The sequence below is a fragment of the Xenopus laevis genome, chromosome 6S, assembly GCF_017654675.1.
Source record: "Xenopus laevis strain J_2021 chromosome 6S, Xenopus_laevis_v10.1, whole genome shotgun sequence".
Lineage (NCBI taxonomy): Eukaryota > Metazoa > Chordata > Amphibia > Anura > Pipidae > Xenopus > Xenopus laevis.
Window position 1 is genome coordinate 22,433,069 of NC_054382.1, and position 14,316 is coordinate 22,447,384.

The following is a 14,316-nucleotide window of genomic DNA, read 5'->3' on the forward strand; positions in this document are numbered from 1 at the left end:
TGTGGCTACAAACCTGTGAATGTGTTAGTCTGTGCATTTGAGAGCTGTGTGAATTCTGAGGCTAGCTAAAATGATGCTTTCTGTTCATAAAGAAACTAACACCTTGGGTTTATATAAAAACTGCATTTTTGTGGTACAGTCACTAATACAAGGTTTCCCACAGACTTAACTGGGGCACATTTCTGCATGCAGTTTATAGTGAATGACACTTCAATGCTGCATTAAACATTTACTGGCAAAGCTAATGAGTAAAAAGGGAAGTCCCCTGAAAGGTTCATTGCTGCATGGCATTTTAGCAAATATTCACTACAGTCAATGTAGAAGTTCAGGACACTTATTGCTATTAGTGCACAGCCCACATTGACTTGTAACGTTACAACAGCAGACCCTCACTACTAGACATTAAATATATTGTAAACAGGAATGGGATACTTTATGCGGAAACCCAATTTCCAGAATGCTCCAAATTACAGAAAGAAGTCTCCCATATAATCCAACTTTTTAAAATGTATTTCCTTTTACTGTAATAATAAAACAGTAGCTTGTACTTGATCCAATCTAAAATATAATTACTCCTTATTAGTAGCAAAACCACCCTATTGGGTTTATATAATACTTACATGATTTTCTAGTACACTTAAAGTAAAAAAAACCCAGGTTCGAATCATTCTGGATAACAGGTCCAATACCTGTATATACCTCTGAGATGCATCAATAGTATATACAATATATATTTCTGCCAACTTCAACATAGCGAGTTCTTAGAGACTCAGGGCCCCAGTACAAGTACGGTTTTTACTTTTTAGGGTAAGTCCACAAAGGGCATTTTGGGGAGATTTGGTCGCTGGCCGACTAATCGCCCCGTTTTTGCTGCGACCAATCTCCCCAAACGCTTCCCTGAATATTCGCCGGCTAAAATGAAAAAAAAAACACTGGCGCTAATCACACACGGCGATTCGTTTTCCGAAGTTGACTCGTGAGGCAACTTCGGAAAACGAACCGCCGAGTGTGATTAGCGCCGGCGTTTTTTCACGAACCGCCGAGTGTGATTAGCGCCGGCGTTTTTTTTTCATTTTAGCCGGCGCAGGAACATGGAAGGCATTTGGGGAGATTGGTCGCCGCAAAAATGAGGCGCTTAGTTGACAGGCAACCAAATCTCCCCAAAACGCCCTGTGTGGCCTGACCCTTAAGCCTTGTGGGAAAGAGACATAAATTGTAGAAATAAATATGCTGTGGGGAGAACAGCAGGGTTGTCAGCGCTGAAAGACAGGAGCAAGTTATATTGGAACCATTGTGGGCCTGAAGCTTAAATAGATCTTGAATGTGAAAAGTGATTATAAATGTCAAGGGCCAGTTAATGCTGGCAGAAAATAAGATAACAGCACTGGCTACAAATCTTCCCTGTTCCAACAGGGAAAAACACAAACAGAAAACATTTATTTGATCTGGTTCTGTGTTTGTGCAAATACATTTAAATATATTTATAACAGAGAAATACTGTAATTGCAAAATCTAAAGGCATTATCAATGATATTGTTTATCGTAATAATAGCCGACAACCCATAATTACTGTATTTGGCTGAATAGCAAATCTTCTCCAAAAGATCTCTCCGAAAACTAGCTAAGCTAAATGTGAACCTTATATTTAGGAATTTTAAATGTGAGCAAAATCTAAAAAAATGTAATGGAACATCCACTGGAATAAAAAATGCCTTCAGTTAATATCACGATATTAAGGTTTCAGATTAGGTTTGAGGCATTCAGCTTTCTGCCAAATCTGAATCCTGGAAACAAGTGCAGGGAATTTGGAACCAAATGTACATTGGAAGCATGGTTGCTGAGTTTTATCCTTGCACCCTCCTTATCATAAATGCTTCCCCATAATATTTACTTCCGGTCCAGCCGACCATTTTCATGCCCTCCCATATTATTTATAATATATTCTTACGTTCCAATAATCCAAGCACTTACTTTTGAAGGCTGCTGTGTCCTTATTTCTTGAGAATCAGATGCAGAGTCGGACTTGGCGCCACCAGAATTTGGCTTTTCCTTTTTCCTCTTTTGTTTCTTCTTCTTTTTTTTGGCTCCTAGATCCCCAGCAGGGCTCCTGTTTGGAAAATCAGAGCCAACAACTTAACAACACTCAAAATAAGACAAACAAACATAGTACATGCAGAGGTATTGCTGAATAAGCAGGTGGTGCTGGAAGTTTGGGAGTATAGTAACTCAAAACAGCATGAGAACTACAGGCTGATTTCTATACTCTACATACATAATAACATGGGGTCATGAGAGACTGCCTTTCTCTGTTATATACTCTGGGGTAGCATTCATAGTTGTTGTAAACTCATTTAAAAATCTCAGCTGTCAATCAAATATTGGCTGTCCCTCCTCTATGCCTTTGGCATAGTTGGGGCAGACAATTACTTTCACTTTCCATTCAGCACTTCCTAGATGTCACTGCTCTCCCCACATTCCTCTGTTCTCTTAAAAGTAGAATGCGGACCTTCAGGGCAGGTATGGGAGGGCCACTAAAACTGTTATCTGTTCATGACCCTTCTCAGTGCATGATTTCATTTACTGTAGAACCCCCATTTTAAGTTTTTCAGGGGACCAGGAAAAAATGGTGTAAAATCAGGGAAAAGTATTATGCATAATATATAGGTGGGACCACAAAACAACAATGTAAAATGAGGGGAAACAAAATCAGGGAATGTAAAATTGAGGTTTCACTGTGTATATATATATATATATATATACGGTGTTTTATTAGTCACAAATAAGAACTAATGTTTCGGCTAGCACTCTAAGTTTTTTTTAAAAATGGCTAGCGTGCTAGCCGAAAACGTTACTTCTTATTTTTGACTAATAAACACTGCTATTTCTTTGTAAGACCTGTGAGTGCAAGGCTCCTTCTGGTATATACACTGTACTTATCTTTTTGGGCTTTATTTGCACCCAGGCATTGTGCCGGCATCCAGACAGCATATACATATTGATAAAGGTCCAAATGTGGACCGAAACGTTGGTATGCACAGTGGAATAAATAATTGTTGATCAGTAATATTGGAGTGCTTATCTTCTTCACCGATATATATATATATATATATATATATATATATATATATATATATATATATATATATATATATATATATATATTTTTTTTTTTTTTTTTTTTTTTTTAAATTTATTTGTATATTTTTGCATGTTTTTGCTTATTTTTTTTTTTAAATAGCACACTCATTGTTACCTGTAACATGTTTCAGATACGGCAGGATTGTAGCCGTCATGTTACTCCCTACTTGCAGTCCATTGTGTAAAATCTAATAAAATATTTGAACAGAAATGGGCACATGTAGAGGCACAAGTGAAAAGAGGTGCAGATCCTACTTCCATTCTTGCTTCTGACCCTGTGATGGCCAATAGGGATGTAGCGAACGGCGGAAAAAATGTTCGCGAACATATTCGCGAACGTGCGTCCAAAAATGCGAACGGTGCGAACCCCATAGACTTCAATGGGAAGGCGAATTTTAAAAGCTAGAAAAGACATTTCTGGCCAGAAAAATGATTTTAAAGTTGTTTAAAGGGTGCAACGATCTGGACAGTGGCATGCCAGAGGGGGATCAAGGGCAAAAATGTATCTGAAAAATACATTGTTGACACAGCGCTGCGTTTTGTGCTGTAAAGGGCAGAAATCACACTACGTCACTCAGGTGATGTTTCTGGACACGGAATGTGAAAAAGCTCACACAGCTAGGTGGCACTTGGTTAAAGACTGGGCAAACAATGCCTGCAAGGGCAACGTATACAGTAGTGGATACGGAATATATTATTGCTGCTGTAAAAACATCAGGTGATGTTTACGGACACGGAATTATTATTGTTATTTAGACAGAATGTGAAAAAGCTCACACAGCTAGGTGGCACTTGCATACCTCCCAACTGTCCCTCTTTTGACCACTCAACCCCCTGTCCCTCTTTTGTACTGGAAAGTCCCTCTTTTCTCTGCACTGAACAGCCAGAAACAGTTTCTAACTTAATTGGCTTTTGGCAGAGAGCTCAGAACAGCTAACAGGTGCAAATAAGATACTTTGTAACAATTTTGACTCTGGTTGGTGCTAGTGGTGGTGAACTACTAGGAGGAGCAGCACACCAGTCCCTCTTTTCTCTGCACTGAACAGCCAGAAAAAAACCAGTTTCTAACTTAATTGGCTTTTGGCAGAGAGCTCAGAACAGCTAACAGGTGCAAATAAGATACTTTGTAACAATTTTGACTCTGGTTGGTGCTGGTAGTGGTGAACTACTAGGAGGAGCAGCACACCAGTCCCACTCCCCAACACAGCTAGACTAATAGCACTGGGCTCTTACAGTAGCAAAGTAAAAAAACAAAAAAGAAAATAAAAGCAGTCCGTACAAGGACTATTGGGGTACAGGCAGCAGTCAGCAGATGAGAGATCAGCAGCAGGACAGCTGCCCACAGCAGCTACATACAGAGCACTGCAGTAGAAGGTAGATTACTAGTCAGCAAAGCTAACTAACCTAAACTCACTGTCCCTCAAATCCCTGCAGAGTTCTGTCCCTACAATACAGAGCAGTATCAAGTAGATACTAGCCAGCAAAGTTACTATCAACTGTCCCTCAAATCACTAAACAGCTCTCTCCCTACACTAGCTCTTCCAAGCACACACAGGCAGAATGAAAAAACGCTGCAGGGCTTCAGTTTATATATGGAAGGGGAGTGGTCCAGGGGGTGTGGGGGTGGTCCAGGAGGGAGAGCTTCCTGATTGGCTGCCATGTATCTGCTGGTCTGGGGTGAGAGGTCAAAAATAAGCGCCAGCTAAGGCGAACCCAAATTGGCGAACGTCGCGCGACATCCCTAATGGCCAAATACACCCAGGGTCAGACAGTGTATGGCTTCTTTCAATGAAAGTGAGTGGTGGATCTCAATTCAGTGTATTGTCCAACCAACATCTACTCACTAGTGTCATCTCCAGCCTGGACTATGAGTGTTCTCTTGTAGATGAGAGCAGAACTGCTTAAACATGACCAAAGAATCTTTATTCTCTATTGTCCATGTGCAGCGAGTCGAAACAAATATGAGGTGGCACTGCGGTTACAAATTCATCGAGGTCAGTTTAATATCTTTAAAAACAAGTAATCATAAATTGTAAATTTGCTTAGAAGAGCCCTTGGGGCAATTTTACATTCATTGTCATTCATTTGAGCGTTTCCATTTCCTTCGAAAGAAGTAATAAAACAGGATATTCTATGTATTATTTTTTCCCAGTCTGAATGACTTGTGAATCTCTAGCCTCAGATATTGCCACCAGATCCAATAAACAGAGCAGACCACAGCTTTCTAACAATTCTTGTGAATACAGCAATAATAAGTGACAGTAGAGGCCAGGTTGATAAATGTATTATTACAGCAGAATACATGAGAACACTTGTGTATTGAGAAGCAAAGGTAGACTGTCAATTGGGCAGAATGTTGTGCTCTCAAATCAGACATTTCTATTGTCCTTAGAGTTCAGTTGTCCAGCTGCTGTCTGACTACTCTGTGAGTTGTTGCAGGATTTCTAGGTCACATCCCTGTGTTTTACTGACTAAAATCAATAGGAATATCAGACAGGATCACTAGGTCTTGTGTCTGCGTTGGACATTTTCTAGGTATTGTCATTTCTCTTTAACAAGAAGAGAGAAGCATGTATTTAAAGGATAACTATCACGAAAATTAAAATTTAATATAAGCTTCAGCACACTGAAACAACAAGCTTTCTAAATAAAACCAATTAAAAATTCTGCACCGTTTCTGAAATAATCAAGTTTATCTTCACTATTCCTCTCTCAACATCAGTTTCTCTTCATTCTGTCTTCATGCAGCATTTGGGTGTCAGATATTGACAGTTAGATCCAATATATCTTATAGGGGGGCTCATTTTGCCTAGCAGATATATTAGAGCTCACTCTCTTAAAATCACCAGACATCATGTCTCTCTACATGCAGAATTTGTGCAAAAGGCAGTTATTTTGTTAGATTTTATTTGTACTGGAATCAGTTATTTGAGTGAGCTCTAATTCGTCTGCTCGGAATGAGAGCCCCCCTATAAGATATATTGGATCTAACTGACTGAAAATGGTCAGGGCTCCTGCTATCCTATAATAAGCACAATGCTGCTGTATATGAGAAAGAAGCTACTGGGGCAGAAAAATAAACATCTCTGGTTCCTGGGCCTTCATGCACATCCATGCTGACCACAGATCTAAATGATGCCCACTAACCCTCCAATATGTTACACAATGTCTAACTGAAAGAAGAGAGAGAGAGTCAGGAATGGGGATATCAGCGCTGGACAATGCAATACTGCTCTGGCAACTTACAGGGATTTCAGTTTAAGCCTCTTTGGTGCTACTAGCTATTAAATACTTTGATACGATTTGTATAAAATGCTGGATTTATCTCTGCTTTCACAGCAAAGCTCTTACAACTCACTGGGCTTGCCAGGATAATGAAGCAGTGGCCAAAATTTCGTCAGCCTTTTTGAAGATATACAAGAGCTGATAAAAACTGCCAACTCAGCAGAGCTTATTGTCCATGTATGGGGGCCTCCTGGCAAATAGAGAGCTAGTTGGGCAGGTATGAAAATCCTGACGGATGAGGAATGCATCAGCATGGGTCTCCATAGGCCATCCTGTGATCTTATTATTGGTCCCAGGTCAACAATCTGATCAGTCTAATTTGGGAAAGAGCGGTATTCAATGATTTTTAAAGGAGATATAGGGGAAAAATGAAAAAACCATAATTTTGTATTCAATTACGAGTAATATATGGTGTTGCTTTTACATGGTGCTAAAGATTTGTATTATCTTTAAAAATAGCCCCTTTATTGGAGCTTCCTATAGATGTTCTCTGGTTCCTGTCTGTGTTTCAAATGAGGGGTGGGTGTATCCTAAAGGTCAAAAGCACAGTAGGAGGGGGGCAGCCAATCACAGCCTTGCAGTCACACATACAAAAACATACTTCAGTTCCCTATCAAGTCCTGCTAGATGCAGATTGGTTCCTGTCTTACTGTGCAGTGAGCTGAGAGCCGCCGGCTCCCCTGCACCCCCTAGGAATTCAGGGAGCAGGAACCGGAAAAGAAGGGAGGAATTATTAGGGTTTTTGCAGAAATATTCAATAAATTAGTCTGAAACACTACTTTTTTTAAGCACAGTTATGTGGGTGCTAATCTTTATGAGCCTAAATCTCACAATGAGGCATCAACAGTAGAATGCCTACACACATAAAAAACAAATTATACATAACTAACCATTGTAACACTCACACTTTGTGTTTACAGGGAAGTTTACTGTGGTGAGCATCTTGATGCAGCTATTAGAAAAGCTATAGGCTATATGGCACAGGTTAAACAGTGTACAACAGATAACACCATTATGTTCTACAGAGCTTATCTGTAATCTGATGTGTAACCTGAGCCTTTTCTCATTTTAATGGCAGCCCCCATTGCTACACAACAGCTTATTTATATAAACAATAGTAATGTTTCTGAACAAAACAGCAGTTTTACCAGTGCAGGGCAACAGTACATTATATTTTATTTATTTTAAAACACTCATTTTTTTGATGTTACTGTTCCTTTAATACAATCAATTAGCTCATGTGTTTAGGGCCACTCAAATCGGTATCAAATGTGCCTTAGAACTAAACTCCTTGAACGCTTTTGTTGGGTGGTTTCGGATTGACAAAAAGAATCTGACAAGTTGGATGTAGTCAAAATATATTGGGACTGATAGAAAAATCTGATGCATTAACTACACACAAAATTTTCCATTCGACACGACTGTCGGATCTGAACTTTGAATGCTGGGACTTCACCCGACAAGATAAAAAAGGAAACACTTTTTTCCCTCATTGAAATATATTGACTGTCGGATGTAAATGCATGAAGAAAAGACTCCATGCAACTTTATCTGATAAGACTTTATATTCTAGCCTAGGGGGGATCAGTTTTTGTAGAATCGTACAAAATCTTGAGCTTTTGTGTGGCTTGGCATGAAGGATCTGATGAAAAGCGCTCGTATTTTACCCTTAGGGTAAGGGCACACCTGGAAATTCGGGGAGATTTAGTCGCCCGACGACTAATCTCCCCAAACAGCTTCCCCGTGGCTTCCGTCTGCTTCAATGAAAAAACGCCTGCACCAATTTCCAAACTTTGGACGACTTCGAAAATCGAAGCGCCGCGAGTGCACTGGCGTTTTTTCATTGAAGCAGACTGAAGCCACGGGGAAGCAGTTCGGGGAGATTAGTCTCCCCAAAGAAGAGGCGATTAGTCGCTGTTGACTAAATCTCCCCGAATCTCGAGGTGTGCCCTTACCCTTAGGGAGGAACTCCACAATGCGTCTTTGCTGACACGTCACCATGCGACGAAACGCATGCGACGTGTCGGATGTTGTGAAGAAACATGAAGTGAAGGAGAATCGCACATAAGAACTACATTTATCCGATTGTCGGATGAAAACGCAGTGTTTTCTCATTTGACAGGAATGCGTTTTCATCCGACAGTCGGATAAATGTAGTTCTTACATGCGATTCTCCTTCACAACATCCGACACGTCGCATGCGTTTCGTCGTATGGTGACGTGTTGACACCAGACGCCCACGATCTGTTAAAAAAGAAGTTGCAGCAACAATGCGTTTGTCTTTTTGCATGAAAGATTTTACGCGACTTTAGATTCCAAGCAATTTATATCCCATAGTGCTCCTCGCTACGTTCTCCTCCCACGCAAGAGCCGTAAGTCGTCTCGGCGTGTTGTCTCCATGTCATTACGCTAGCGCAAGAATTTACATACTATCGCGGCTACTAATCTCTGTGCGTGTGCTTGTAGGAGATTTTAGTACTTCTCTATGTACATGCTATTTCTGGCAAATCGCTCCAAAAAGGGTCTCTGTGCGTTTTGGAGCTAAAGGGGATCTCAAATCGCAATGTGTGCATAATAGCTGGCGATTTGCATGTAGCTGCATGCAAAGACAAAATCTCCCCGTGTGCCCCTACCCTAAAACATGCTGAAAATTCCCATTAGGGAAGGGCCCTAAAGATGGCCTAAAAGAAGTCCATTCCACCTACAGTCCAATGCAATTTCACTTATATAGCCTCATCACCTTGGACATTGTGATGCCCACTACATGAAATGTAGGTACTGATTCAGGAAACATTGATAAATAACATGGACACTACATACAGAATTACACTCCTATAAATGTTATGAAATTAATTGGTGAACCACACAGACCTAACATGGTGTGTACACACATTTATATCCCACTGGGTAGAAATGTATTTATATATGGGTCCTCATTCACACTGCAGGTATCCTTTGGCTTCAAGCAAACTGGCACTCAACATTCCCTATCGTATGGATGCATTGACATTGAATATATCCGGCATACACATCATGTCATTTTGAATGTGACTTTACAACATTATGGTTTTTGAAGAGGAAAACGCTTTTTACATTGTAAATGTAAAGTGTTTAAAGGAACAGTAACACCAAAAAATGAAAGCATTTTAAATTCATGAAAATATAAAAATACTGGTACAGACTGGTGTATTTGCTTTAGAACCTTTACTATAGTTTATAAAAAACAAGCTGCTGTGTAGCCATGGGGGCAGCCATTCAAAGCTGAAAAAGGAGAAAAGGCACAGAATACACAGCAGATAACAGATACGCTCTGTAGTATACAATGGGGTTCTTCAGAACTTGTGTGTTATCTACTGTGTATCCTTGAATGGCTGCTCCCATGGTTACACAGTTGTGTTTCTGAAGTAATCACACATTTTTTACCAGTGCAGGGCAACAGTAAATTATATTGTCATTCCTTTAAAGCACTTCCATTGTTGGTGTTACTGTTCCTTTAACTGGTCAAACTAGAACAAAGTTACCATGTGCAGACAATGATTAAAGTCCTGAGCACTTTACAATATTTTTTTCTAGTTTTCAACATTTTAGCAGTTTTTAAACTGCGAATGTAATGACTTTGAACCAACAAGCATCTCCTGCTGGTCATTTTGGTGGCTGTTTACATTCAGGTAAAAAAAGCATGTAATTGTATTGCCCTTCTTAAAAAATTAAGTTAAAGGGGTGGTTCACCTTGAACTTAACTTTTAGTATGTTATAAAACGGTGAACTATAAACAACTTTGCAATTGGTCTTTATTATTTAATGTTTATAGTTTTTTAATTTATGACCTTGCCCATCTAAAAACAATTACTTTGTAAGGCTACAAATGGATTGTTTTTGCTACTTTTTATCCATCTTTCCATTCAGTCCCTCACCTATTCGTATTCCAGTCACTTATTCAAATGAATGAATGTTTGCCAGGGTAATTTGGACCCTATCAACCACAGTGCTGAAATTACAAACTGGAGAGCTGCTGAATAAAAAGCTTAATACATTTTTTAAAACACACAAATAATAAAAAGTTAAAACCAACTGCAAATTGTCTTCGAATATCACTCTCTACATCAGTGATCCCCAACCAGTAGCTCGTGAGCAACATGTTACTCACCAACCCATTGGATGTTGCTCCCAGTGGCCTCAAAGCAGGTGCTTATTTTTGAATTCCAGGCTTGGAGGCAAGTTTTGGTTGATTAAAAACCAGATGTACTGCCAGAGTCTCCTGTAGGCTGCCAGTCCAAATAGGGGCTACCAATAGCCAATTTTACAACCCTTTCTTGGCACCACCTAGGAACAGTTTTCATGCTTGTGCTGCTCTCCAACTCTTTTTACATCTGAATGTTGCTCATGGGTGAAAAAGGTTGAGGACCCCTGCTCTACATCATACTAAATGTTCAACTCAAATGCGAACAACCCCTTTAAGAGAGTCATCTGCTGTGATGTTGCTCTGCTTGGAACTGACCAGGGAAATATCAGATTACTTTTCACCCTCAATTGCGTGCTATGGACATAAATATCTAAAAACTTTGGTCAGGGCCCTGTCTGACTTATAAAAATGTTACGTACGTGGTTTCAAATAAGAAGGAACAGCCGATTCACTGGGGTTGCCAATATGTTACGGTTTGGCACGGCATAACTCTTTATATATCCAAGAAATGTAGCAGACAGCACCATCCAGGAATACAATTCAAAAGCCTTTATTTGTAACATTTCAAGCCAAACAATGGCCCTTTATCAAGCATAATGCTGCCTGAAATCAATTGCCTTCCTTTTGAAGTACCTTGTTACAAATGTGCAGCTTCATTTGCAATAGCAGGAGCAGTTACTGAATTGCTTGAATTTCCAGGCTTTGACAGTACATATTCCCAAGGCTGCAGTGCTCCTGCTGTGATTACAACACCCAGCATACCCAATCCATTTTCCATTCCCAATCACAGCCTGGTTGCTAGGGAAAGCAAGCCCTAGCAATCACATACCTATTTACATTCCATACCGTAGTGCTAGAGAACATTGTCTTTAAAAGTGAACTATACCCTGCAAACAATGTAGATATTGAAAAAGATATTGCATAAAACAGCTCATATGTAAAACCCTGCTTCGTGTACATAAACCATTTACAAAATAATATACTTTTTTAGTAGTATGTGCCATTGGGTAATCATAAATAGAAAACTGCCATTTTCAAAAATAAGGGCCTCCCCCTGGGATCGTACGATTCACGGTGCACACAAACAAACCATACATGTTAGGTCACATGAGCCAATTAACAGACAGAGTTCTGTCTTTTGCTTCAACACTTCTTCCTGTTACAGTTAGAGTTGTATTTCGGGTCAGGTGATCTCTGAGGCAGCACACAGACCATCATGAAAAGGTGGTTCAAGGCAAGAGATGTAAAAGGGCAAGATTTATTTAAATATATATTATAGTTTGGTAAGATTCTTTAATATGCCACTTAATATGATGTAAAATTTCTGTTTCTTAAAGTGTTCATTTTGGGGGTATAGTTTTCCTTTAAATTCAATGACTCATGTTAAAATAACAGTATAGTATCCCACACGGGCTCATTTATAAACACTGGGCAGATTTGTACCTGGGCAGCAACCCATAGCAACCAATCAGTGACTGTCTATTGACAGGTAGCTGCAGGTTGAACAATGAAAGCAATCATTTGATTGGCTGCTATGGGTTACTGCCCAGGTGCAGATTTGCCAGTGTTTATAAATGAGCCCCAGACAAGCATCAAGTATGTGCTAGTGTACATGTCCTTGTCCCGACAGAGTTGGGGTATGACCAGGCCCAGACTGGCAATCTGTGGGTTCTGGCAAATGCCAGAGGGCTGATTTAAGGTGCCATAGAAAGTCAGTATTTAGTGGGCTGATAGGGGCTGTTTGGGACTCTGTGTAGCTGAAATGGCAGGGCCTATTTTAATTCTCAGGCTGTACCTGGGTATGACTCTATTACTAAGGGAATAAGGGACTGGCAGCTCATCATTTGTCAGATATTTCACATTAGAGATGAATGGGCAGAAGCATGTGCAGAATGAAATAGACATTTAGTGCAGGAGATGGAGAAGGTGCAGAAAGCAGCAGCAGCAGCAGTCTGGGTTGTATTTAAGAGAGAAAGGAGTGAGCTGCAATTCATGGCTGGGGCCCAGGAATATTAGGGAACCCTCCAGCTATTGCTGAGCTGAACTGCAGCTGTGATGCTAGAAATGCAGGGCAAATGTCCTCATTACACTAACACCAGCCCCGTGAACTACAGCTCCCAGCATTCCCTGTAACCGAACAGAAACAGAGCCCATTCACACATGCACCTTCCCGTCTTCTTTCCACCCCCTACAGCTCTCCACTGGTACCCTGCTGCTGCCTACAACGTGGCCACTGGCTGCTCACCCCTTGGCATGCTCGGCTTCGTCCTCGTTATCACCGTCAATGCCGCAGGTGTCCTGGTCATCCAGGTCCAAGCTCTGCTGGCTAGCCGCCGACTCACTGTCCTCCGCCATCACGGGAGAGAGACACAGAGAGCGCGGGCAGCAGTACAGGCAGACAGCGCAGCGCCCCTACAGCGCCCTCTAGCCGTCAGGAGAGGAAGCGACAGTGCGCTGTCTTATGTGTGGTACTAACACTTTTACTTCCCTTCATCTTTTTCTACCAGGCGAGGGAGCCAATGAGGAGGGCACTGGCTGTGGGGGATATAATAGATATAATATCTATCCTGTCTGTCTCTGCTCCAGTTTTCATTAAGAGAGGAAGATATACTCAAAGGGGTTGTTCACCTGTGAGATAACTTTTAGTTTGATGTAGGGATTGATATTCAATTTGCAATTTGTTTTCATTTTTTCTTATTCGCGGCTTTTGAGTTATTTAGCTTTTTATTCAGCAGCTCTCCAATTTGCATTTTAAACAATCTGGTAGCTAGGGTCCAAATTCCCCTAGCAACCATGCGTTGATCCGAATAAGAGACTGGAAGATGAATAGGAGAGAGCCTGAAAAGAAAGATCAGTAATAAAAATGAACAATAACAATACATTTGCAGCCTTACTGAGCGTTTGTTTTTTTTTAGAAGGGGTCAGCGACGCCCGTTTGAAATCTGCAAAGAGTGAGAGGAAAAAGGCAAATACCTATAAAACTATAACAAATCAATAATGAAACAAAACATTTGCAGCCTTACTGAGCGTTTGTTTTTTTTTAGAAGGGGTCAGCGACGCCCGTTTGAAATCTGCAAAGATTCCAAGAAAAAAGCAAATACCTATAAAACTAAAACAAATCAATAATGAAAACCAATTGAAAAGTTGCTTAGAATCGGTCATTCTATAAAAGGGGTCAGCAAACTTTGTTATCGAAAGAGCCATTTTGCCGCCTCTTCCACTAAAGAAAAGTAGTCGGGAGCTGCAAAACACAACACAGCTTATCAACTTTTAAAAGTTACAAAGTTACAACAACAAACAGAAGTGCAGTGTGAATGTGTAGGCCTACTTTGATATAAATTAAACACTGAATAGCCCTATTAAATGCTAATGTTCTCATCTGTTTAATGCGACTTCTGTTTCTGAAGCTCCATGCTGATCTTCCCTCTCTTGTCTTGAGTGTGTGACCGTGGTAAGGACCATGATGAATCATCTTGCTGCGGCTCGGTCTTGCCTGTCACTCCTGGGCTGGGACGTCTATACAGCCCTCGCACCTGCTGTCGGCTTCCTGAGTGTGCGACCGCGGTAAGATGACCGTTAGCTTATCGTGGTCACACACTCAAGAAGCCGCCAGCAAGTGCAAGGGCTATATAGACGACGTGACAGGCAAAGCCGCAAGACTGAGCCACAGCAAGCAGGATGAAGAGCCGCATCAGGCTCCGGAGCCATGG

General features: G+C 40.7%; 1 protein-coding gene across 1 annotated transcript in view; it reads right to left on the reverse strand.

Moving 5' to 3' along the window:
* nmt2.S (N-myristoyltransferase 2 S homeolog) overlaps nucleotides 1-13,043 on the reverse strand; it is a 34,332-nt gene extending 21,289 nt beyond the window's left edge. Inside the window, exons 1-2 of the mRNA XM_018269145.2 lie at nucleotides 12,852-13,043; nucleotides 1,972-2,107 (exon numbers count right to left, since the gene is read on the reverse strand). Of these exons, the coding sequence (XP_018124634.1) occupies nucleotides 1,972-2,107; nucleotides 12,852-12,961 (246 nt within the window). The 5' untranslated portion in view covers nucleotides 12,962-13,043. The remainder of the gene's footprint in view (nucleotides 1-1,971; nucleotides 2,108-12,851) is intronic.
* Nucleotides 13,044-14,316: the final 1,273 nt, after the last annotated feature.